General features: G+C 39.4%; 1 protein-coding gene and 1 long non-coding RNA gene across 2 annotated transcripts in view; one reads left to right on the forward strand and one right to left on the reverse strand.

Moving 5' to 3' along the window:
• The window catches only part of ptgir (prostaglandin I2 receptor), a 32,623-nt gene extending 8,508 nt beyond the window's left edge, over positions 1-24,115 (forward strand). The window contains exon 3 of the mRNA XM_047390658.1: positions 21,190-24,115. Within this exon, the coding sequence (XP_047246614.1) occupies positions 21,190-21,429 (240 nt within the window). The 3' untranslated portion in view covers positions 21,430-24,115. The remainder of the gene's footprint in view (positions 1-21,189) is intronic.
• On the reverse strand, positions 1,703-17,836 carry LOC124883527. Its single transcript, XR_007042227.1, has 2 exons — positions 17,463-17,836; positions 1,703-6,973 (listed from the first exon to the last, which is right to left on the reverse strand). It is a non-coding gene; the product is annotated as an uncharacterized LOC124883527 (long non-coding RNA).
• Positions 24,116-26,092: the final 1,977 nt, after the last annotated feature.

Consider the following 26,092-nt stretch of genomic DNA (forward strand, 5'->3'; position numbering starts at 1 on the left):
AAACCGAGCGTCAGAATGGGAAAGAAATGGGACTTAAGTGACTGTGTGGCATGGATGTTGGTGCCAGACATACTGTTCTGACTGTTTGGGCTGAAAAAGGGGGAAGAAATACAGTAAACAGCTGTTGTATGGATAGATAGGTGTCAGACTCTCTTCCCCACCGTTTTTTCTTTTTAAATGCACACTACAACAACACGCATCAACACCACATTTGAGCTGGCGGAGGCAGGCTTGGGCGCCAGGCAGCGGTTGGCGGTCGGGTGGGTGGGGCGGCGGACCATGTTTTGTGACTGCACCGGGGTGGCTGGCGGGTTGTGCTTGGCCTGGAGCGGTTGGCCTGCATGGCCCCGGTACCCGGCTGGTGCATGTATCCATCTCGTGGACTGGTGGGCTGGGGTTGCTGGCGCTGTCTGGGGGGGTCGGGCGGGCTTGGCGGTGTGCTGCTCTGCTGACTGTCGTGTCCGGGGGGGGATTGGGGCGGTGGGCTGGGGATGGCGTGGAGGGGTTGTGTCCACTTCTAGGATGTGGGGCTGGGCGGCGATGGTGGAGCTGAGCTGGTGGTGGTTGGAGTCTCTGCTCGCTGGTGTGCTTGTGGTTCTCGGTGTTCGGGGCTGGGTGCTTTGGTGTGTGCTGGCTCACTCCCGGTGGCTGCTTGCCGGGGCCTGGCCCTCTGGGATCTGTTGGGCCTCTGCTTGGGGGGTGGTGTGTCCCGGGGTCTTGGGTCTCTGGGTCCATGGGTGGATCTGCTCGGGCGTGGACGGCTGCCGGCAGGGCTTGTGGGCTCGTCGCTGCGGCTCCCTGGGGCTTCTGCATTGTCGCTGCTGGGTGGTTCCCCTGGGACTCTCCACTGCTCTTCTCTGGGGGGGTTGTGGTAGTCCCGACGGTGGTTCTCCCGGGGTTCCTGTGCTTTGGGGGGCCTTTAGATGTCTGTGGCTCGGATCTCCTCAGTGTCCGTCCAGGGACCATGGGGCAGGTCTTTGGGTCCTCATACTCGCTATTGGATATTTTTGTGGAGAAACCTTGTATACAAAAGTGCGTCCACACCCATACTCACAGGTGTTAAGCTTCAGGTGTTGACAGATACACAGATGTTCTATATTGGGCTGTACCTCTCACTAAGTACATTCATAAATATCATGCACTATTTTGTAAAAAAAAAAAAGAAAACAGCTGCAGGTGTATAAGCAAGCAGAGTGTAATCTTTTATTCTCTTCGTCCTTCTTTCTCTCCTCCACTCTTTCCTCCTTTTCTCCCCTTTTTCCCTTTTGCCCCATCTCTCTCTTTTTCAAGCTTCTTTTTTCCTTTTTATTTCAGTCTCCATGTCCTTAACAATTGAAATATTCCCAAAGAAGTTTATAATAAAGTTTCTTTTATAAATATCAAGCAGAGCTTTAAAGCATTAGCTGTGATGCTCTGCTTGTGAAAGTAAATCTGTGGGGATTTTTCTTGGCACTCAGACAACAATTCTGAGCGCTACTCTGCCGGAGAGGACACGGTAAAAAAAAAAAAAAAAAGATTTACCTTCTTGAGATGCTCTCAAATAAAAATTTTTTTATTATTATTTCCAGACCAGATACTTCAGAGATTTTGAATCTTTAAGCAAATATATATATTAGAATTTTGGCATCTGAATAAAGGATGTGTTACAAATAAAAACAAGGCTTCTGTGATATGGGTCGTAGAATGAAGACACCAAGCCAAGTCCAATGGGGTATTGCTGCTGGGAACAAGATAAGAACCAGCACATTTTTATTTGCAGGACAATGCCTATGAGACTGAGCAAAGAAAAAAACAAAAACCTGTCGAGCGAAGCTTCCTGGGACAAAAAGAACATAGAGAGGCAAATACCTATGTGTAATTAACAACGCTGCTTCTAGATCCAGCTTCACTTTGTTTATACATAATGACCATTTGTTTCCCTGTTAACCAGAACACATATATTCATCATTACAATAGTTCAAACATGGCCTGGAGCTCTTAAGGTCCATTAACAATAAAGTCCCCACCTAAATGCCTGTGGAAATAAGTAGAGTCACAAGATGACGGCACCCACAGCCAACTGGATCCGGATCAAATGAATAAGTGGGAATGAAGAGGAGGACTCTCCAAATCCGGAAAGGTCTAAGATGATTCGAGACTGAAAATATTCTGATTGTTGGCAGAAGAGAGTGTAGATGAGTCAATTTTCAGCCACGAAATGTGGAAAAAACAATTCGATTTGACATTAGTAAACTGGTGATTTTTTTTTTTTTTTTTTTACAGTTTCTCTCATTTAAATGCTTGTCAAAAACAAAAATGGACATTTAGAATCTGACAACAAATTGCATTTAATTACTGGGAAAGTCAAATAGAACACATCTGAGCTGTAAATCATGAAAACAAATCTAAATGTGAGCAATTATGTTTTGAAGGTCTGCAGCTGAAGTCAGTTTGTTCAGGCTTGTGTTGAATAACAACTGCAACTACGGGTGTATGCTGGACTGGAGCTGAGTGTTTTTTCTGAGCCAGCCAAGAAGAAATGTAATGTTCAGAAAACCATAACCATAAAAGAAAAACATTTTCTTTTAAAAAGATGTAAGGAGCAAAGAGCTGTTCCAAACTCTACATCTCTGCCAATATAACAAAAAAACATCTTCAAATGCTTTAAATAATTTTGCAAGCAAACATAAAAAGCAAATGAACAGTTTTTTATTCTTTTTTCACTTGGTAAATAATAATTAAATAAATCAAGTGGCGGAAATAATTTAGTTAAAGGTATTTCATGAATGGATTTCCAGCTCTAATTGCCTGTTTCTATAGTGTTTACAGTAATAAATATCAGGCTGGGTTATGACTGCAAATAATTTCCTTTAACAGCCCCATAGGACTTCTGCATCCTCCATATATTTGAATGACTGGAGCATCCTTGTTGATGCAGGACGAAAAGCTAATTTTAGCTCTCAGCAGAGGGAACACAATGGAAATTGAATCCTTTCACATGGTGGAGAGTATCCCGTGACCTTTGCTTGGACTAGGTTTCGGATATCGCTATACGCCATGGGAGTGGTGCAGCATAGTTATAGAAAAACACACATGCTATGACTGCTTTGTGTTCTAATTTGGTTTTATGTTCCAGGTGCTGCGACTACTTAAACCCTCAGTTAGGCTTCCCTGGAAAGATGATGCAATAAGCAGCCTGCTTTGTGATGGGAAACATAAGAGTTTATTTTCTTAATGGATGGAGGCATAATCTTGAATGTTCTTGTTCATGTTCATGCTTACGTTTAGTCATATTTTGGTTGTCCTCAGGTTACAACACTGCCAGTTTTTTTTGTGTACAATCTATTAGTTTGACTTATCTTCTCGGTTTACTTGTTAAAATCCACGCATGAGAAAATGAAGCCAATAGGACCACATCATCCGCAAAAAGCAGATCCTACTGCCACCAAAACGGATCCCCTCAACACCTTGGCTGTGCCTAGAAATTCTATCCATAAAAGTTATGAACAGAATCGGTGACAAAGGGCAACCTTGGCGGGGTCCAACCCTCATCGGAAACGAGTTCGACTTACTGCCAGCAATGCGGACCAAGCTCTGACACCAGTCGTACAGGGACCTAACAGCCCGTATCAAAGAGCCTGGTACCCCATACTCCCGGAGTACCCTCACAAGATTCCCAGAGGGACACAGTCAAACACCTTCTCCAAGTCCACCCCCTATAGTTGGAACACACTCTATGGTACCAATCAGGTTTAGCTCTGCACTTCAAGTGGGCCATTTCAGGACCTCAATACTTTTCATATCCAGTCATTTGTTTTCAGATTTGCTGCTGTGCTTGTTTTAACTCCTGTTGCAATGATAGATAGACTTATATCTGATTTATTAAGATTTTGGTAAACAGAGGGATTCATGTCTGACTGTAAGTTGCTGACAGACCTAAGCTAGACAAGGCATGTTTATTTAAATAGCACCATGCATACACAAGGCAATCCAAAGTGCTTTACAGTACTTCAAAGGGGAGACAGAAAGAAAATAACAGAGCATAAAAGCATTTCATAAACAAAAAGGTAAAAAATTGTAATATCCAGATATAAAAGGCATTAAAGTAAATGTTTCAAACAGTTAATTAGTCACATTCTTTGATCAAAGGTTGCTGTAAAAAATGTTTTCAGACCCGATGCAAGGAAGCCAACTGTTTCTGCATGCTACAAACCAAGCATTATAAAGATAGTGTAGTCAGTAGTAAACGCATCTCAGCTTTATGACTGACTTGACTGACTTCTTTTCAGTTTATTTCGTCTTCTTCTCCTTTGTGTAAACTAATGGCAAATCAGCACAGGATCTTCCCCTGTGAAACTGTAGAGAAAACATATATCTCTAAATGAAACGCAGTGTTCCAGCTGAGAAAAAAGGGCTTTAAATATGGGTGGCTGAATGTGTAAAGGTTAAGTAGCTACATCCATCATTTTTTTATGCCATCTTAATACTTGCAGGGTTGTAGCTCATCACAGGGCAAACCATGCACACGCTTCGTTCTAGGGGAAATTCATTCATGCATGTGGAGAACATGGGAAATCCATGCAAAATGGCACCTAGCAGGGATTCAATCTCAGGACCTTCTCGCGGCAAGGCAACATGGCTATAACAGCTCCACTGTGCAACTCTTAACAATTACCAAGACATTCGCCAGAAATCAGGTGTAGCCTTGTACTGCCTTTTGGTTTCCTGTCATGTGTGCCAACAGTTGTTTTTCCTTGCTATCAGCAGCTTTCCACCTTGCACAACATTACATGAATTATGTCTCAATCTTAGGGCTAGGACCCTTTTGTTGAGTCACTTTACATTATAGCTCAGGAACAATTTTAGGCATAAACATGTTAAAAAATGTGGAAAAAAAGTCTACTAAAAGTCTAGTTGCCTAATTCTTTGTAACTAAGAAATGTATGAAATATTGAATATGATCATATAAATAGTGGACAAACATATTCAATACAAAGTCATTGGATCATATAGCTCCACAGCTGCATTACCACTGTCAACCCCTGAGAAATGACAGTAAGCATTGGACTATAATCGGAAACTCTTCTTTGTTTGTCATTGTTTAATAATAGAAATTACATTTGAGCTAAATGTATTTACCCAGCACACAATGTCACACTTGTTTCATGCTCCACCTTGGGGGATGGGGGTGGGGGGGTGCAGACGTTGCAGACATCACAATTTTTCCGAAAATGTTTATGCTCAGCAAATGAAGCACATTCTTCCTTCAAAGAGCCCGAGTAGCATTGACATTAACAAAATAATTGCTGCCAGACATGGCAAAGTTGCTGGTTTGGGATTTTAGAGACCCGTGTGCAGTAAATGTTGTTTACTAAAAGTGATAGGAAGAAGTTTCCACTGCCTTTCCATTGTTCTGAGTGTCCCCTGACCTGTGCTAAAAATATATTAGATCCTTAACCTGACAATTGCACTTGTCCCTTCTTAGGTTCTAAGATTTGTTCCAACTGTATTTGAATTGAGATTTTGTTAGAGAGACAGCTATGATGCATATTAATAAAAAAGATGTGGATTAATCTTCATTTTAAAATACAAGAAAAATTGTCAGAAGAAATATTGATGGCGTCAGCCTTTGCACATATCTCCCAGCACTATAATAGACCCCAAAATAGGGTAAGTCCCAGAATTCATGAGCTCTGTGCTTCAAAACCCAAAGGGAATCTTGAACCTACATGTGTCATTTTTAACCAATGAGAAAACAACAATTGTAATTGTAAAAAATAAGAAAACATTCTATCATTTTGTTTAGCAACATAATAATGGTAGAATGCAATCATTATTTAATATTCTAAATCAAAAATTATTAATCCCACATATTTCTGACGGATACTCCTGTGTTGTATAGAAAGTCTAAATTAAGTCATTGTTGTATGCTTGTATAGGCCTGTTAGGAACCAACAGTTTTATTTTTCTGTCTCAATTTTGAACAATACTTCTGAGTTTTGGTTTGAAATCCAAAATGAATTCTTCACTGATCACTTTTCTAAGCCCATTAGGAACTTGAAACCTGCTCTAGTGATAATCAAGCATATATATAACTTTCTTATTTTAAAGGGTAACTTGTGTTGTCAGTAATAAATGGTTTCACTATGCAATGCACTGCTCACCATTCATCCCTACAGCAGGCACGATTAGACTGTTAAGGATTAGAGATTGTGGATAAACTGTTAAAGAACAGTTGATTTGATATTGTACATTAGGCAAGTGCTGTGTATTGCTGTTTTATGCTCTTGTGCAGACTCATCAGATGCATTTTCCTGCTTTTTTTCTGTTGCTCAATTAAATTTGCGTTAATGCAGTAAGAGTGCATTTTCCCTCAGAGTTGGTAGTGTTTAATGACTTTTAAATTAAAATACAGCTTTGGTTTTGGTTTAATAGTCTGATGCAATGTGTACTTATAGTCTTTAGGATTAAATGTCCATTATACTTGGCACAAGCTGGCAAAATTACTATTAGCTGAAAACTGGTTATGCAATAGAACATCAACTAAAGAACGATACATCTCCCAGGTCCTATGTCAAATCTTTGTTGAATGTTTCACCTTATGTGTCTTTTTTCTGTTTTCCACTTCATCACTTTCCTGTTCGTCTTCGAGTACACACTCGAAGATTATTCATGTATTAAAAGCAACCAGCACATGCTAATGAACATGTCTATTCAGTCTATTATGGTAATGTCCCAGAGGCTAATTTCAAACTGCAATGGTAACATGGAAAAAGAAGTCAACATTTGCTTTGTTCCATAACTTTTGATATAGTGAGGAATCGGGGGAATAATGTTTGGAATTTGGTTTGTGTGCCTAATGATGACTATTGTTGAGCACATATGTATCACTGTTACAGGGATCCATCTTTGTTATTCTGGTTGCTTGCTTCTGATGCTGCTTGGTGCTGTTCCCCAGCTGATGCTCCCCGATTAGTCAGCCTGGGACACAAACCTGTGGATCAGATCACCAACAAAACCCTCAATTAGATTATGACCTGAAACAAAACTGGACATTACTTGGACAGGTTTAATTAAGAAAAAGCAACCATCGACAAACACAATTTTAGGAAAAGTTTATATTTGCAAGCATGATTTTGGTACTTTTGGTTGTTTGTATGTTTACACCAAATATATTAAGAGGAAATGTACAATATACAGCAAGTTAATACTGTGAAAGACAAAAAATAATGTTTAACATCCAACAAAGCATTCAGATCTACAACATTGATCAGACCCAAACTGTTTTAGGAAAAAGTCTTAATTGTTACCCTTTCTGTTTTTTGGCTAAGTGTAGCCATCATAGCTCCATTAAATTAAATCACAAGGCAAAATATTGATTGTTTTGCAACTAGATTCTTGTATTATTCTACTTGAACATTTTGTCTTATATTCATTCGTTTTTCATGCCAAATTAAGTTATAACAGTTTTAAATGTTTCATCTCTGTCTTATTTTCTCATTTCAGAAAAACGTGACATTTTATTATGTCTATAGACTTTTTATGTCCACTGTACCGATCATGTTGAACAGAATTGTATTCTGGTTGTGGTTAGCACCACTGTGCAGTAGACTAGAGAAAAAGAGAGAGTTTATTTGATTGTTTGCTTGCAGAGCAGAAAGGTTTTGTACAAATGTTATCGCATCCTTACAACTCACCAGCTGTTGTTCTAAGTGATTAGAATGATGGATAAATGTGCAAAAATAGGAGTTGTGTGCCACAGTCGTTTCAAGTGGATATTATTTAATGCGAGTGAAAACAAAAAACACAGTTTATAATGTTCAAATAGGATGATAAGGTGCACACATGGCAGACATCCAGGTGGATTTCTGTGGGAATGTGCATCTCAACCAAAAAAAAAAAGATTTTAGTCAGCTCTACAAAGGCTGACCAGTGTTAGAAAGCCATTCCTTTTACTTGTCAGATAGCCTTGTTTTTCGTCAAAAACAGCCTTTATATTGAATCTACCACATCTCTTAAAGTTTGCATTTCATGCAGACATTTCCCCATGACACATCATGAGCAACACCGAGCTCTTTTGCAAGACATTTTACAACATGCTCAACTATTTTCTTGCTATATTGGCACACAACTCTATCAAAAGTGGGGGTTTCATGCTTTGACATTAGCTTCCCCTTCTTTTTCTGTGCAGCTTCTTGTTTTTGGTTTCATTTGGTCAGCAGATCTACGGCTTCTTATCTCATGCATGTTACAGAACTAACCATTGCCCTTGATTCTTTAGCTTACGTTAGAGAGCAAAAGGCTGCTAATTAAAGATTCTGCCTTAGAAAGTGTTCACTATACGTTTTTTCCAGAAACTGAGAAAGTCTTTGCATACATCAGTAAACATAATCTAGAATGGGTTCACTTATATTTTCAGGCAGTTAATTGGACTGAATGACCACAGCTCTTCTCTCTGAAATCCATTTTGGACATCCTTTGTAAATCGATATAGTAGCTAAAGAAAAACCCACTGCAGATTTGAGCTTATTTTAGAGGTGGAAAGTCACTAATGGACTTTCAAACGTAATTTCCTTGATGGAATTTGTCAGAAAATAACCACATGCTGTCTCTAAAGAATCTGCTGTATTTTTTCTTAAGTCTTGGGTTTGTTGCACTCTTATACATCCAATGTGATGGGTGCAAATTAACAGATAATGCTAACAGAAAGATGCCATATTTATAAAAAAGTCATTACAGAACCCACAGAGACGACACCCACTCATTCGTCATCACTGTGGGTTTTTTTTCCAGCACCTCAAATGTCACAAAATGTCTTTGTGGCTACTTCCTAAATGCAGCATTTGCAACGGTGAAAATTTCCCCAGAGTCTTGCTTTGGTTGCTAATGTTTAAAATGTCTGCATTACATTTCTCCACCTGCATGATAACCGTCTCCTTTAGGAACTCAATCTGCAGCAGAGATCAACATCACGAGTAGCACTATGGGTAAAAGATATGTTGCAGAAAACACCTGATTTGTACACTCACTGGATTCCTTTGTGGAAATGCTGTAAGTTGCTTTTGTTGCTGCACATCAATGTGTCGAGATGGAACAAAATGCTGCTGGTTACCTTCTATAAGCTGCAAAAGCTAGGATATTTAAAAACGTAGAGGAAACTGAGAATCCAGTATAAGGCTCTAAAAAAGGACATTTATAAAAATGTATATGAACAGTGCAGAAGAGCAAGCAAACCCCAAAATATTTGGCTGTATAACTCTGTACCATTTATTACAACTCTGCAATGTGTTATTGTCACTGATTAATCAACTTGGGGCGAGTTGGACGTCTCTTTAATAGTATTGCAATAGTAATACTAGTAAAGGTAACATTAACAAGTTGCAGTATTAGGGATACTGCAACTAGTGTAATTAATGAGTAAAATAATTTGCAGCCTTTATGGAAGTACTTCAAGTTAGATGATGATAAACTGGCGGCATGGATGCTATGTCAGGGTTTTGGTATGAATTTCAGCAGCATAAGCACCATGCATGATGAGCAGCTGAAGAGACGACACCCAGAGGCTACTGATGACACGACAATAAAGAAAACCCCAGCTCTTTGTGAAGTTAGACACATTGTCTGTCTGCTACATTTCCCCCCGATTCAATGTTGGAGGACAGCTTTTCTCCCACATTTGAATAATGTACTCTGACTGTTTAATGTGCAGACTTTGTAGAGCTGACATCAATTTTACTGCATCCCATTTTGATGTCATTTAATTGTGGAGATAATGTTAACATCTAGACGAATCATATTTAAACCAGACAAACTCATAAATAATACATCAAATTTGTTTATATTGGAAAACAAAACATTTGTAAGTTAATGGGAAACGTCTCTATTATTAAATTTTAAGTTGTAAGTTGTAAGAACGCCTGGACTGAGGCCTATTTCAGTCACCCCAGCCTCTGTAACACAACTAACCTTCTCTGGGAAAATCCATCTCAAACTTACAAGAAAGAGATCCTACCTGTTCAATCCAGTTGCTCATTACCTCCAGCCATCTGCAGTCACTAATATCTCTCTTCCTCAGTGCACCGATCTGCTGAAACCAGACCTGGCATCTCTTCCTCTACTGGTGTGACTGGTAGTATCATGAGGTTGTTACTGAATGTCAATAGAGGAGGATTCTGGGTCCTGATAGATGTGCCAATGCACCAGCAAAGCATTCAGGGATTTGTAGTGCTAGCGGGGCATGTACTTCCTATAGGTGGGCCACCTCTAGTAGACATTTGCAATTATCTCGTTGACCAAATATGACTTTGACTCCTATGACTGAAGTCAAGCCTTACTCTTCAATCTTTTCCTAATCATAATGACATGAAGATTAGAGCTTAACATGCTAACTGAGGCCTGTAGTCTGAGATTAAGATCTTTATTTTTTGCAGTTTTTCTGAGCATTTGTGGTGTGACCATAAGGGGAATTTTCAGGAGCCTCACTTAGATGTAGACACTGTCTTCAATGTTTTACTTTGGTGAATAATCTTTCTCACTTTAGAATGATGGACCAAAGTTAGTTTGAAAATAAACTCGTAACCCTACACAGATTGTTGTAAAGCAACAATTTCTTCTCTTATCTCCTTCCTCCTTTCCACTGTGTCAACACACTTTTTGATCCACACCTGCAAACTGCCCAAACGCCTGCTTTTAAAGAGGTGATAAGTCAGTTATTCCAGAGCATTTAGCGTTGCTCCTGCTTTCCATCTTAATTCTACTAAAAGAGCCAAGAGCACTCTTTCTTTTTTCCAAGGCTGTCTGTATCCATTTATCACCTGTGTAGGATTCTACTCATTATTCTGAACTAACTAGAAAACACATTAAACGTGTCTCCGGAGATGTAGAACTTTTTTAGATGATCAGTATTTCTCTGCAATCTCTCTGATAGGTCAGCTTTCCTACTGTCATGCAGTGTGTAATGATCTGGCACCGCAACAGAATCAGAAAGCCAGCAAGAGAGAGAGACAGTTATGAAGAGCCCACCAGGAGAAGTGGATGGAAAGTAATGAGTCGCAGAATGTTGGCATCCATTATGTGGTCTGTTTCCTGAAGCATGCAGCAGGTATCTGTCTCTAATAGCATCTTATGTGTCTCTGACAGGATGTCCTTATTTACACCAGACAAACTGGGTCTATATACACTCACTGGCCACCTTTTTAGGTACACATGTCCAACTGCTGGTTAACACAAATTTCTAATCAGCCAATCACATGGCAGCAACTCAATGCATTTAGGCATGTAGACATGGTCAAGACAATCTGCTGCAGTTCAAACCGAGCATCAGAATGGGGAAGAAAGGTGATTTAAGTGACTTTGAACGTGGCATGGTTGTTGGTGCCAGACGGGCTGGTCTGAGTATTTCAGAAACTGCTGATCTACTGGGATTTTCACGCACTACCATCTCTAGGGTTTACAGAGAATGGTCCAAAAAAGATAAAATATCCAGTGTGCGGCAGTTCTGTGGGCGCAAATGCCTTGTTGATGGCAGAGGTCAGAGGAGAATGGCCAGACTGGTTCGAGCTGATAGAAAGGCAACAGTAACTCAAATAACCACTCGTTACAACCAAAGCATATAGAAGAGCATCTCTGAATGGGCAACACGTCGAACCTTGAGGCAGATGAGCTACAGCAGCAGAGGACCACACCAGGTGCCACTCCTGTCAGCTAAAAACAGAAAACTGAGGCTACAATTCACACAGGCTCATCAAAATTGGACAACAGAAGATGGAAAAACATTGCCTGGTCTGAGGGGTCTGGATTTCTGCTGCAACATTTGGATGGTAGGATCAGAATTTGGTGTCAACATGAAAGCATGGATCCATCCTGCCTTGTATCAACGGTTCAGGCTGGTGGTGGTGGTGGTGGTGTGGGGGATATTTTCTTATCACACTTGGGTCCCTTAGTACCAGTTGAGCATCGTGTCAACGCCACAGCCTACCTGAGTGTTGTTGCTGACCATGTCCATCCCTTTAGGACCACAGTGTATCCATCTTCTGATGGTTACTTCCAGCAGGATAACACACCATGTCATAAAGCACGAATCATCTCAGACTGGTTTCTTGAGCATAACAATGAGTTCACTGGACTCAAATGGCCTCCACAGTTACCAGATCTCAATCCAATAGAGCACCTTTGGGATGTGGTGGAACGGGAGATTCACATCATGGATGCAGCCGACAAATCTGCAGCATCTGTGTGATGCTATCATGTCAATATGGACCAAACTCTCTGGGGAATGTTTCCAGTACCTTGTTGAATCTATGCCATGAAGGATCAAGGCAGTTCTGAAGGCAAAAGGGGGTCCAACCCGGTACTAGCAAGGTGTGCCTAATAAAGTGGCCGGTGAGTCTATGAATACAGACTAAAATGGTTTAGGAAAGTGGGGAAATGTTTGGTTTAATAAGCAGTTCAGCTTAAAGAGTGGATTCTGACTAGATCGTGACAAATCTTAGAGATTTATGATAATTAGTCAACAGTCCCTTGCAAAAGCATTTATACCCCCTTAAACTTTTTTTATATTCTGTCAAGTAACCACGAAAATCAATGTACTTTTGGGGGGGACAGACCAACACAACATAGTGCATAACTGCGTTTTTTGTATGACATCCATTTGTCTTCTGCCCTATTTACTTGAATGCCCCTAAATAAAATCAAGTGCACCCTATTGCCTTCAGATGGCACTAATTACTGCATTAAATATTTTAATTGGTTAAACTGCAGTATAAATAAGAGTAAATCCAAGCAAAGAGAATATTCCTGAATAAACAGCACCATGAAAACCAAAACAGCAGTTGTAAAGAAGTTTAAAGCCCAATTATTTTATAAAACAATATCCTCAAGCATTGAACATCTCAAAGAGCTCTGTTTTAACCCATCATCTAAAAATGGAAAGAGTATGGCAAAACTGCAAAGCCACCAAGTCATGGCCGTCCACCTAAACTGAGGCGAGAATTAAACAGAGAAGCCTCCAAGAGCCTCGTGTTAACTCTAGAGATGCTGCAGAGGGCCACAATTTATGGAGAAGAATCTGTGGGCAGGACAACTGTTAGTCCTGCACTCCACAAATCTGACCTTCATGGAATAGCAGTAAAACAGATTAACTGCTAAAAGGAAGCCAAAGGCATTTCCATCTGCAGTTTACCAAAAGTTGTGTAGAGGACACAGCAAACATATGAAAGAAGGTACTTTGGTCAGATGAGGCTAAAATGTAACATTTTGAGCTACTTGCAGAACCCTATGTGTGGAGGAAAACTACTCCTCTGAACAAACAAGGCCTACTGTGCTCATATTGTGGGGATATTTCTCCTTAGCAGGGACAGGGAAGCTGGTCAGAGTGGATGAGAAGATGGATGAAGCTAAATATGGGGTAATGCTGTAGGAAAATGTATTAGAGGCTGCAAAAGACTTGATACTGTGGCAAAGTTTACCTTCCAGCAGGAAAACCCTGATCTAACAAGCTCTGCAAACTGCAGATGGATTGGCCTTATAAGTCCAAAAAATGACAAAGAACTTTGCAGTGTCTCTAAATATACAAATTACCAAAAGAGATACTTTTCTTAGTTTTTCTAATCTACAGATACTACAAACTTTTATTCTATAATAATTAGTTTCGGATACAATTAGTTTGTTATATTTTTGTTTTAAGAGTCATGTAGACAAGTCATCAAGACAAATTTTATAGGAGTGAGGGAAACAGTTTGTGCATGATTGAGGATTTTTGGCAAGACTCGAAAATTGCTGTTTACAAACAAGCTCTGTGCCCCTTTGGACTGAGCTTGCGCTATTCTGAAAGTAATTCCAGTTATTTTAGCCGTAATTGCAGCAAAAGGTAGTTTCTACAGTATTGACTCATAGTTGCTAAGAATAAATGTCACACTAGATTCCTGTTTATAAAAACAATCTGAAAACCAAATATCATTTTCGTTCTACTTTACAGTTAATGCACTGCTTTGTGTTGGTCTATCACACAAACAACCAATAAAACACAGTGATGTTTGTGGTTGTAAAATGTGAAAAAGTTCAAGGGGTATGAATACTTTTGCAGTGCACCGTCTACAATATTGGTTAGGTTTTCTTTTACTCAGAGGTCTTTCCATAGGAAATATACTTGCAGAAAGTCAACAACTGTCAGTTTAATGTATAGGCTGTTTACATAGTGCATGTGTAAGCCTATTTGCTTTTGCAGGCCTAATATATCCATAAGCATATTCATAATATGGACATTTAAAGTTCACCTCCATGACCCTGCTTTCTTTTCTGTTGCACTCTGCTTCTGCTCTGCTCTTTAACCACTCAGTGATACATTATTATGCTCCTGTTTAAGGAGATCCTGACATGTCATCTGTCTTGGCCCCACACCCTGGAGTGCTTGGAGAGAGTGGCTTATGATTTGCTGTACCTTTCCATGGGGCTTAAAGCTTGCAGAGAGCACCATAAGAGGCAGGGTGGCATGCAGTAGCAGAAGCCAGAGCGAGGGTGGTAAAGGTGGAGTGAGTAACGGCAGAGATGAGGGCAGAGCGCATGAGCGTGCATGTGTGTTTGAAATGTTTTTGGCAGTGCTGCGTGATTAATTAGTCGGGAAGATAGCTTTGTGTGGAAATAACAAATGGCTGAACCAGAGCAGGTTCTTGATCAAAAGCCAAGGCTGTCAAGGGATTACTCGCTATTGTTCCAGAGTACATCTTAGATATAAAATTTGTCTGATTTTATTAGACTGAGATGTTTTTTTTTTTTAGATTTAATCAAATATTTGCTTTTTGCTTTTGTCAACAAAGTACTTTTTTCTTTCTGATTTTAGTACCGTGACACTCCTCCCTTTTCTTCCACGGAGCAGAGTTGGTTGTATACAGACATATTACTCTCAGTCACCCTTGAAGAGAGAGCCTGTAGAATCTCATAGCAACATACAAAGCAGATTGGGTACAGGCTGGTGCTCATCAAACTGCTAGAAAAACAGCTTTATTCTCTAATGTTTACATTTCTCTTGTATGTCATTTGCCCAGTAATAGGTGACACATCAATTATTCAGCCACACTTTCACCATGAGTCATGCGCTGAACCTGCTTTGGTTATTAAAATCCCAGAGCACAGATGCTAAACCAGAGTAACATAACTTGGTAATTCATCTGCCACCTTATTGCTACGGGCTGCACGGTGGCACAGTTGGTAGCACTGTTGCCTTGCAGCAAGAAGGTCCTGGGTCCCAGCCGGGGGTCTTTCTGCATGGAGTTTGCATGTTCTCCCCGTGCATGCATGGGTTCTCACCGGGTACTCCGGTTTCCTCCCACAGTCCAAAGACATGCCTGTTAGGATAATTGGTCTCTCTAAATTGCCCTTAGTTGTATGTATGAGTGTGTGCATGGTTGTATGTGTGTTGCCCTGCGATGGACTGGCGACCTGTCCAGGGTGTACCCCGCCTCCCGCCCATAGACTGCTGGAGATAGACACCAGCTTTCCCGCGACCCACTATGGAATAAGCGGTAGAAAATGGCTGACTGACCTTATTGCTATGACAACTTCAATTATTGGCTTATTTCATGCCGCATTTGTTTTCAATTCTTTATCTAGGAAGGGATTTAAAGAGTGATAATATTTATGAGGAATGAAACACTACTGAACTACTGGTTCGCTGATTTTTTCTTATAGGATTCTATCATTTCAATTTATTTTTCATTACTTTCTTTTAAATACAACATGTTTTATGTAATGTGTACTAAATATTTCAAATTTGCAACAAAACAAAAGCAATACAAGTTTTCAGTACCCTTGAATGCAGTATGATTTAAAGTTCAGTTTTGGAGTTGAAATAAGGAGTGTTCATTCAAATGTGGTATGCAGTGCCATGAAATGGTATTGGTTGCCCTCAAACGTTTTCACATTTTTCCACAACCACGAACCGCAATATGTTTTATTAGGCAATTTTCACCAGCTGGTGAAAAGCCTCCTCACAACATGAGGGTGTCACCTCCATGTGCCACAGTGTTAATGGTTTATTAAGGCTGACAGAGTTAGGTTTCCTCATACATGGCTTGTAACAACCTGTAAACCAGAATTTGTATTGCTTTCATTTTAAATATGGCCTTCTTCCACCTGAGCTGTGCATTGTCATAGCTCCTCAAGAGTTTCTATGGGTCTTTTGGCTGCTTCTCTGATTAATGCCCTCATTACTTGGCATTTCAGTTTTCACGCAAAACCATGTCTTGTTAGGTTTGCAGCTGTCCTTTTTTGACTGAATAATCCTCTGTGAAATGTTCTAAGCTATGGATATTGTTTTATCACTGAACCCTGGCTGTCTGGTGTATGGTCCTTCTGATGCTGTTAGTTTATTAGCAAAAGTTATTTTATTTAGAGCAAAGGAGGCTAGTTGCAAAGGCATTAATATGTTTATAATATAAGAATTAGAAAGTCATGTATCCTTTACCTTCCACTTAAAACTTTGTTTTTACATAAAATTCCAATAAAATAAATGTAGGTTTTTGGTTTCAACATGACGAAATCAAATAGGGGCCAAGAAGAAAACCACCGATTTGTTGAAAATGTTTCAGTGTTTCTCAGTTGGTGCTGATATTGGCCGGCAGGACATACTCTAAACTATAAGGCGGGGAAAAAGTGAACTGCTTTACTCAATTAAAACAAGCATTAGATTTAGCCTCTTTTCCCTTCAGTCTTGTATGTCACACCCTCATGCTTAAAGTTACATTAATTTGTTTGATGTTGCAGCAACTATTTTTAATTTGCATGGAACCATTTTATATTGCGATATCAATATGGTTCAGTCCAATGTGACAGTACGTTGAGTTTGAACCTTGGAAACAGAAGAACACACAAAAGTATTTACAAAGAGCTGACTTGATTACGATGTAACTCCCTGGATGTCTAAATCTCTTGCTATTTATAGCAGTAAATACAAAAACTGAAGGATGAAACAGCACCAGGTAAAAGTGGGAGATACTAACTTGGCTTGGTTTTTGCTGTCTTTCTTCTAATTCACATATTTAAAGTGAATACACGATATGTTGTGCAAAGAATTGCGCAAAAACTCTTAAGTGTGTTAGGTAATCAGTCTGATGCATTCTTGGTTTTGCAATTAAAAAAATTACACAGTAATACTTAGTAGACAAATCAACAACATCTGGCTATTCATTTTGTTCCACTTTGTACTGTGCATGTTTTGTCTTTTATGTCAGGTTGTGGCCAAGGCTGAATTAAGAAAAGGTTTGACTCCAGAAGCAGTTGTGAATCAACATAAAAAATGAATTACTTCTAAGCTGAACCAAGTCTTTCTTGTTCTGAAATGTTCTTTGTACCTCATTGACTTCGTGAACAATCATTCGCACAAACAAACACCTGAAAAGGATTTAACTTTGTCCTCCTCTATGATGATGATGTTAATGCTGTTAAAACATTTATGTTAAAATCTTGTTCAACATCTACGTTCAAATTACCTGATGATCCATGTAGCTTAAATCCTGGCTGGTCTCCTGCAGGTGTCTCTGTGGGTCAATGCAACCAATCCCCTCTGTGTGAGACTGATGTGCAGGTAGAAGACAGTCAAGTCTGTGGTAGTTTCTTTTGTCCTCCGTTTGTACTCCCTTTGGTCCTTCACACATTGTCTTTAGGTTATTAGATTTCAGTCCAGGCCCTAGCAACAACAAAACATTTACAGCAAGGGACAAGGGCTCTCAATCGACACAGGCCATTAATTGGGCTACTGTTTGTTGGCTATAATGTTAAGAAAATGGAGTATTGTTGATAGAGAAGAGAAGCAAGGTGACAAGCTTCCTGGGCCAGCTGCTGCTTCTCTGCCTGCCTGCCAGCTGCTGCGGTTGCTGTCTCGGATGCCTGTCTACAGTCTGTCAAACTTCAAATGTCAGTGCAAAAGGAAACCTTGTAGTTAGGTATTGCACAGTCATGTTTACCCGCATTCAGGACATGTTGTGGTTGTGAAACAGTATTTTCACAATGTGCATGTTTTATTAAAGCCACATGCTTGTATTTGGTAGCGCTGCCTGCCATCAGAATTAGGTGAACAACAGTCTGAAGGCTCACACATACTGAACAAGCAATCATGCTATCTTGCTATAATGCAGGGAAATGTTGCATTGTATTTACTGTGGCAGACAATCAGCTTTGATAAAGTGCCTTCTACAAACAATATTGTTACATGCTTTAAAACATGTGAGAACTGCAAAACAAAGGTCAATTTATTGTTCTTTACACGTTTTCAGATCTCTCTGCAAATAATGATCTTAAAAGTGTGGCATGCATTTGCATCCCATCTATATGATTTAATAGTTTGCAGAGCTGTCTAACATATCTTCTTTCGGAATTGTCCTGCATTTTGCTCCATCCATCCTTTCATCTACACTGAACAGCTCACCTGTTGCCAGCGCTGTTTCACAGTGGGTATGGTATATTCGGTGTTAGGTTTCTGCAACATGTAGGTCAAAAAGTTAAGGGTTTGTCTCATCTGACCAGATCTCATTATGTTTGGCATGTCCCCCACATCACTCCAAATTAGTTTTTTATTTAGCTTTATCTTAACAGTGGTACTATGCTTGTCACTCTTAGAGGCCAGTTTTGTGGAGTACACAACTACTAGTTGAGCTGTGAATCTCTGTAGCTCCTCAAGAGTTACCATAAAAAACTTGGCTGCCTCTCTGATTAATACCCTCCTTGCCCGGCCTGTAAGCTGAAGAGCACGTACATGTCTTTGTAGGTTTGCAGTTGTGCCATACTCTTCATTTTTAAGATATGTTTTCGGCACTAGTGGCCTTTATTTTGTATTTTTCTTTGACAGTAGGTAGACAGGAAAGAGGGGTAGAGAGAGGGGGAGACATTTGGCAAATGTCGCCAGGTCCGGGACTTGAACCCAGGACAGCCGCTTCGAGGACTATAGCCTCTGCACATGGTGGCGCGCTTTCACCCCTACACCATCAGCGCCACGCCCTACTCTTCATTTTTAGATGATGGATTGAACAGAGCTCTATGAGATGTTCTAAGCTTAGGATATTGTTTTATAACCTAATTCTGCTTTAAACTTCACCACAACTTGTCATGTTCCTTGGTCTTCATGATGCTCTTTATTCACTAATATTCTCTAACAAACCTCTGTGGCCTTCACAGAACAGCTGTGCCTATACTTAAACATATGTGCTTGTACATACAGGTCCTTCTCAAAATATTAGCATATTGTGATGAAGTTCATTATTTTCCATAATGTAATGATGAAAATTTAACATTCTTATATTTTAGATTCATTGCACACTAACTGAAATATTTCAGGTCTTTTATTGTCTTAATACGGATGATTTTGGCATACAGCTCATGAAAACCCAAAATTTCTATCTCACAAAATTAGCATATTTCATCCGACCAATAAAAGAAAAGTGTTTTTAATACAAAAAACGTCAACCTTCAAATAATCATGTACAGTTATGCACTCAATACTTGGTCGGGAATCCTTTTGCAGAAATGACTGCTTCAATGCGGCGTGGCATGGAGGCAATCAGCCTGTGGCACTGCTGAGGTCTTATGGAGGCCCAGGATGCTTCGATAGCAGCCTTTAGCTCATCCAGAGTGTTGGGTCTTGAGTCTCTCAACGTTCTCTTCACAATATCCCACAGATTCTCTGTTCTTTTCGTGCTTGTCTCAACTTATGTCTTTCATGTTGACTGAGGTGTTTGCTATTGAGACACACCCTAGGCATTGCTGCACTAGGTAGAGACACATATAGCTCACATTAAAGACTGCCACTGCACCCTGGCAAAAGGAAGTTGGTGCTACAGTGTAAGGACGCACTTTTTAAAATGTACATTCCTCATCCAAAAACACTGGTGACGGACAGAAGGGGGACACCTCATAAATAATACACATACATGACATGACTTCATGTCTCACAGAACATGCTTCATTTTTGTCATGTTTAGACCCATGTCAAACACTTTTTAAAATATACTACCATAATGGTTGTCACGTTGTGGTTTTGGATCGGACCAAAGTGCAGACAAGAGCTCGGCAGGATCATCTTTGTAATTCAAAGATTTATTTATAAGGTCAAAAAACGTAGCAAGATCACTGCAGGTTTCCCAAGGCAAGGCGTGGCAAAAACAAAGCATAATCATGGACCAGAACGAGGTGTGACAAACACAAGGAGCCAGCCACGAACAAAGACACAAAACCAACTTATAACAGGTGTGACAAGGAGGCAGGGAAGCAGAAGGACCAGGTGAAACAAATACAAAGGCTGAGGATGGGCAAAGTAACTAATAAACAATAAACAGAAACACAGACCAAGCAAACCTATAGACAAAGATAAATAATCAAATGGGGAATAAGAAAACTAGAATAATCATGAACTAAAGTAAACAGAGAAACTAGAGGGAACATAGGAACAACAATAACAACCTGAGAACAAACAAAGAACCCATGAAGAAAACCTGAATACAAAAGTAAACAAACCTAACCACACTGACTGAATTAACTGGAAAGGAAACAGAAAATAAACTAGTAAACAAGAAGAGTGCAAAGGAACAAATAATAAAACAATTAAACGCAAAGATACTAAAGAGAAATAAAACTAGAGAATCCAGGGAAGACCAAGAACTATAATAATTACAATAATAATAAACCATACAAAGTAATAAGAAAACAACCATAAAATAACTTAAGTAGTAAACACTAGGAGGCGGAAGAGGGAGAGTCATGAGTCTCTTCCACTGTTATTTTGTGGGTTTGACTATAAAACATTCAGGAACCATTGAGAAATAAACTGTATGACATCAGCTAAAGCTTCATAAACTGAAACAGTTGTGGTATAACAAACCTGTCTGGGGACGTTTGGCTGCAGTGAGTCTTTGACAACTTTTAGTTGCAGTCAGATAACCTGGGAAACTGGCAATAATCTTAATCCTGGGGGAAGACATTCAAGGAGGGATTTCAATAAAGAAGATAGAACATTATCTGAAGACATTTCCCTCAGATCTTAATTTATACTTTTCCCAACTTAATTACCAGGTAATGTACAGAAAAGACCAGAACTGCAGGTCTTCATAAACAAAGATTTTAGTCTGGGTGTTTTTAAATAATGCGATCTCACATGTTCGTGCATTGATATTTTTAATCAGTGATAACCAAAATCTGTATCTAATCATAACCTTCTCTTCTCCTCAGATTGCTGGCTTTATCAATGCCATTCATCCATTTTCTGGAGACAAAGAAAACTTGGCAGCTTTCCGCTTTTACGCTCTCAACCCCATCGTGGATCCCTGGGTCTTCATCATCTGCCGTAAGTCTGTGTTTCGTCACCTTTGCTCTCTGCTGAGCTGCCGGTTCGGCAAAGGAGCCATGAAGACAACGGCACACTGTGCTTTGTCTTTACCGCTTGATAACACCATACCCCGCAACCCTTGAACTTACTGACAAAAATGACTCTTTACCACAACCCAGAGCCTTAGCTGGGAATGATGAAGGACTCCAGGCAGAGACTGTCCTGTCTGAAAAATTGTTTAACAAATCTCTGAAATGAAAGGGATCTCGAATGTACAGTTTGTATTGAAAGAGAAATGGTATTCTGAATGTGTCTGTCACCTTCATTCTGTTTCAACACTGTAAAGGGAACTGTGCCATAAAACAAAGCCCAGTACCTTCGCATGGATTAATGCTTTGAATCATATCAAATAAGCACTCAGATAAACTGATGTGGATATTTAACATGCATGACTGCATGCCATCGTTTTCTTTTCAGCTAACAATTTTCCTCAACACACAGAGTTAACCTTTTATCCTCTACAGCATGTATAATATCAGCTCAAGATCACTTGAAGCGTTTTAGCTCATAACGTTACCCTTATCAGGGATAGGGAACTTTCAGATAGACATGTCTTATTAAAGTGAGGTATAGGTAGAAATTGGTGGGCAATAACACAGTTATATTGGGAACATGTACAACAAACTAAAGTATAAAAGGTCTTAATCCAAAATCCCAACTCAATTCTGCTTGAGTTCAACTAGTCTGCATTACTTTACGTTACATTCTGTTCAGTTAAGTTTATGTTGCACAACGTCAGCCTATGACACTGTACAAGATAAACGGGTTCGATTCATATCCATAAATATATAATTAAACGAATCCAACCATGTAGATACATTTGAATTTGTACCTACAAATTCAAATTTTGTAAGGGGAGGGGGGGGTGTCTCGGGCACAACCTGGAAGTGTGAATCCAGGGCTGTGATTCATACGACCTGAGAGCAGCAAAAACACAAGCGTGGTTAATTCAATGTTTGCACAGAATTTACAAAGTTTCAACCATGAACTAGGGAGCTTGGTATCTCGGAGGCTTGAGTTACCACTCAACGTGGAGCATCAGGCGAAGAATGCTTGTCCTGCAGCTCCTTAAAAATGCTCCAGCCCAAGATTGGATACAGGCGTGCAGAAGCAGTCTGCAAACCACGCCCACCAGAAGAACCTCTGCGGGAAGACAGGAAGATTATACAGAGTAGCAAAAACAGATTATGACAACATTCCTGTAGGGTCAGACAGAATTATACTGTTTACACATGTATGTGATCAGTTCCACGTTTTGAGCATAAAAATGTTGCTAATTTATGTTTACTAAAACCCCTTGTAACCTTAAAGTTCTATTATATTCTATAAGCATATGTGTGTTCATCTCCGCAGGTGAACACACAGTTCAATGTCAGTGTTTGTGCTTGTAGAAAAAGGTTCAGTTTGAAAACTTCAATTATGTTTAAATGACTGACACTAATAACTGCTAAAATTGTTATTTAATATAGTATGAAAACGTTTTTTTTTTAATTGAAGCATTTTATTTTGATGGCCTGATGATGACCTGTAAGTTATTCAACGTTGTGTAAATTGCATGGATAATTGACCTGTGACATCTGCAAGATGCTCTTTGTTTTGTTCATTCTAGCTTGCTGTATAGAATTATCAGAAGATCTTCAATTCAATTAAGTCATCTCAGGACACATTACAAGACAAGCCAGTCCAGTTATGTACAGTTATATAAGTAAATCCAATATGCTCAGATTCAAGTCCAACCGGCTTTTTTAAAAAGATTTTTCTTGGTACTAGTGATCTTTATTGAGCGGTAACTTAACAGGAAAGAGGGTAAGGAGAGAGAAGGAGAAGATATGCAGAAAATGGCCCGAGATGGAGAATCAAACCCAGGACAAGCGCATCTTGGACTATAGCCAGGCACGCCTGCTCTACCAACTGAGTCATCCAGAACCCCAATAACGCACTTCTTTACAATAAAAATGTTATAGCAGTTTCATCCAACTACAGAACATTTACAGCATTTCAGGCTGTAACTATTGCCAAACATTTTTCCATCTTAAGAAATACAGTTGACCAAATGTAGATATTCCTCTTGAAGTGAGCAAATGTTTCAAATTTCTCTTGTAAAGAATCTGTACAACTGTATAAAGAGGTTTAAAACCTCATGTCCAATTTGGACTGATGGAACAAAAGATCAAGAGAGTCTTGAAAGCCAAACTATCAAGAATGTAGAAAGATTGTTTTAAATACAGATGTTGAGCTTAGGCTGCTTTCTGGCTTTCCAGAAGAATCGTATAATTAAAAATAAATCCTAAATACCAAACTGAGGAAGTTTCCTGAAAGACATTATAGATATTTTAGCATACACTGTACCACCTACAGCAAATAATGATTGTAGTAAGAAAAGATCAAATCTGTTGTACATTTTTTATTTTGTTGCCTTGCAGCAAGAAGGTCCTGGGTTGGAGTTTGGATGTTCTTTCTCTCCTTTCATCATTCCAAAAATGCATGTTAGGCTAACTGGCCACCATAAATTCACCCTAGGTGTAAATGTGCACTTGCATAGTTTCTTATGTGGTAATGTGTTGCCAACTGACAGATTGGTGACTTGCAAGGAATGAGCAAGTATGTAAAATAGATACTTGCATTAAAATTTGTAGGGTTTACTGAATGCAAATTAAACCAAACTATCAATTCAGTTTTATTTATATAGAGCCAATTCACAACACATGTCTCAAGGCACTTCACAACAGTCAGGTAGATACACTCCAATTAATCCTAATCATTGAACAGTGCAGTCAGATTCAGTTATTTATTCAAATTGGATAAAAAGTTTTTCTATCTAAGGAAACCCAGCAGATTGCATCCAGTCAGTGACTTGCAGCATTCCCTCCTCCCGGATGAGCATGTAGAGACAGTGGACAGTCACTGGCGTTGACTTTGCAGCAATCCCTCATACTGAGCATGCACGTGGCAACAGTGTGGAGGAAAATCTCCCTTTTAACAGGAAGAAATCTCCAGCAGAACCAGGCTCAGTGTGAGCGGCCATCTGCCACGACCGACTGGGGGTTTGAGAGAACAGAGGAGAGGCACAAAGAGAACAAAGAAGCACTGATCCAGGAGTACTTTCTATGGGAAGGAAAAGTAAATGTTAATGGATGTAGCTCCTTTAGTCGTTTAATCCAGAAAGAAAGAACAGATCAACTCTGAGCCAGTTTTCAAGGTTAGAGTCTGAAAGAGAGCACATAGAGTTAGTCACAGTAAAAGCTCAGTCAATTTCCATGTCTAGGAGAGAGAAAGGGTTAAACACTAAAAGACAGGGCCATGTGGATCATCTGTAGAGGGTGAGCATTAAGTTGTTGCCAGCAGAAGCTTGGACAATTCCCCTCTCCAGAAAGGTGTCACAGGTAGACACAGAGTCAGGCCAGGTGTAGCTTCTAGGAAGACAATAGAGAGAACATAAAGTTAAAAGCTGAAATAACAGCAAATAATGCAAAATTGGAGAGTAGTTTGAGAATGTAGCGAAGAGGGTGAAAGTGGTCATTATGTCACTCAGCAGCCTAAGCCTATGGCAGCAGCAGGTATTTTTAGGCCCACAGTACAGTAGTTAAATGCCTGAAGATGCCATCATGTCATTGAATTACCACTTTATAAGAAATATAGAATACCCCACATGGTTATTGTCCTAAATGCACCGGATTTCACTTTTCTGTTCACCATCACCGATTTCAAAGCTACCTGGAATGATTGGTGTTAAAAGCATTTTGTTTTTGGAGACATCTGCTGCTTCAACAAGCATTGTGAGAATTAATAATTTGTGGATTTATGTTGACGGTTATTTATGATTGTTCACTGTGCTCTTTGTTATGAAATTATCTATTTTTGTTGAAATGCATGGTAATTTGTTTTTTGTACATTTCACAGCATACAGTCACCTTTTTTCTTTCCCATGCAATCTGTATGTTTCCTCCTGAAGTGTATGAAGTTATTTGATCTGTAAGCAAGTATAAAAGGTGTAAAAAGGTATTTCCACTTGCTTTACACATTTTGTTCATGTGAAATAAAATAAAACCTCATGAATGAGTCTTTGTTTTTAACATGAGATGGAGTAATAAAATTTTCTGTGCAACCTAAGCCCATTTCTTTTTTAATCTGGTATATTTCATAATGCACCCCAATAGAGCATTTTTATTTTACAAAGGGATATAAAAGAGGCCAGGGAATCTATTACAGGCTGAACATTGTGCTGAGTTTTTGTTTGTTCACTATTGATAGTGTAATGGTGTTGCCAGAAAAGCTAGCGTTTTTTGTATGCAGGTTTACGAGAGCTGTTGATCAATTTACCTTTTCAATCCAAGAAATTATACAGTGATTTAAATTTGACAGCATTTTGATAGTTACTCTAATGTTTCAGAAATTCAGCAACAGCGTATACTTCATAGGCACATCTGTTGTTGACTTGTACAAAACTACGAAGCATTAACATAGCAAAAAAAAACGTTATACAAAGTTGACAGTTTCTCATTTGAATGCATTGAATTATAATGTAGCCCATAAAGAAAATAAACGGGAAGAGCTGTTAATGGAGCTGTAGCTCCACCAAGTGGTAATCCAATGTTGACATCAAAACGAAATAATCATAAATATCATTTTTACATTACATGCAAACTGCAGTGTATTTTATAAGGATTGTGTTTGACGGTTCAACAGAAATTAGCACATATGCCCGTGTAAAATTTTTTTTTTCAAAATAGTTTTTGAATACAAATC

The sequence above is a fragment of the Girardinichthys multiradiatus genome, chromosome 18, assembly GCF_021462225.1.
Source record: "Girardinichthys multiradiatus isolate DD_20200921_A chromosome 18, DD_fGirMul_XY1, whole genome shotgun sequence".
Lineage (NCBI taxonomy): Eukaryota > Metazoa > Chordata > Actinopteri > Cyprinodontiformes > Goodeidae > Girardinichthys > Girardinichthys multiradiatus.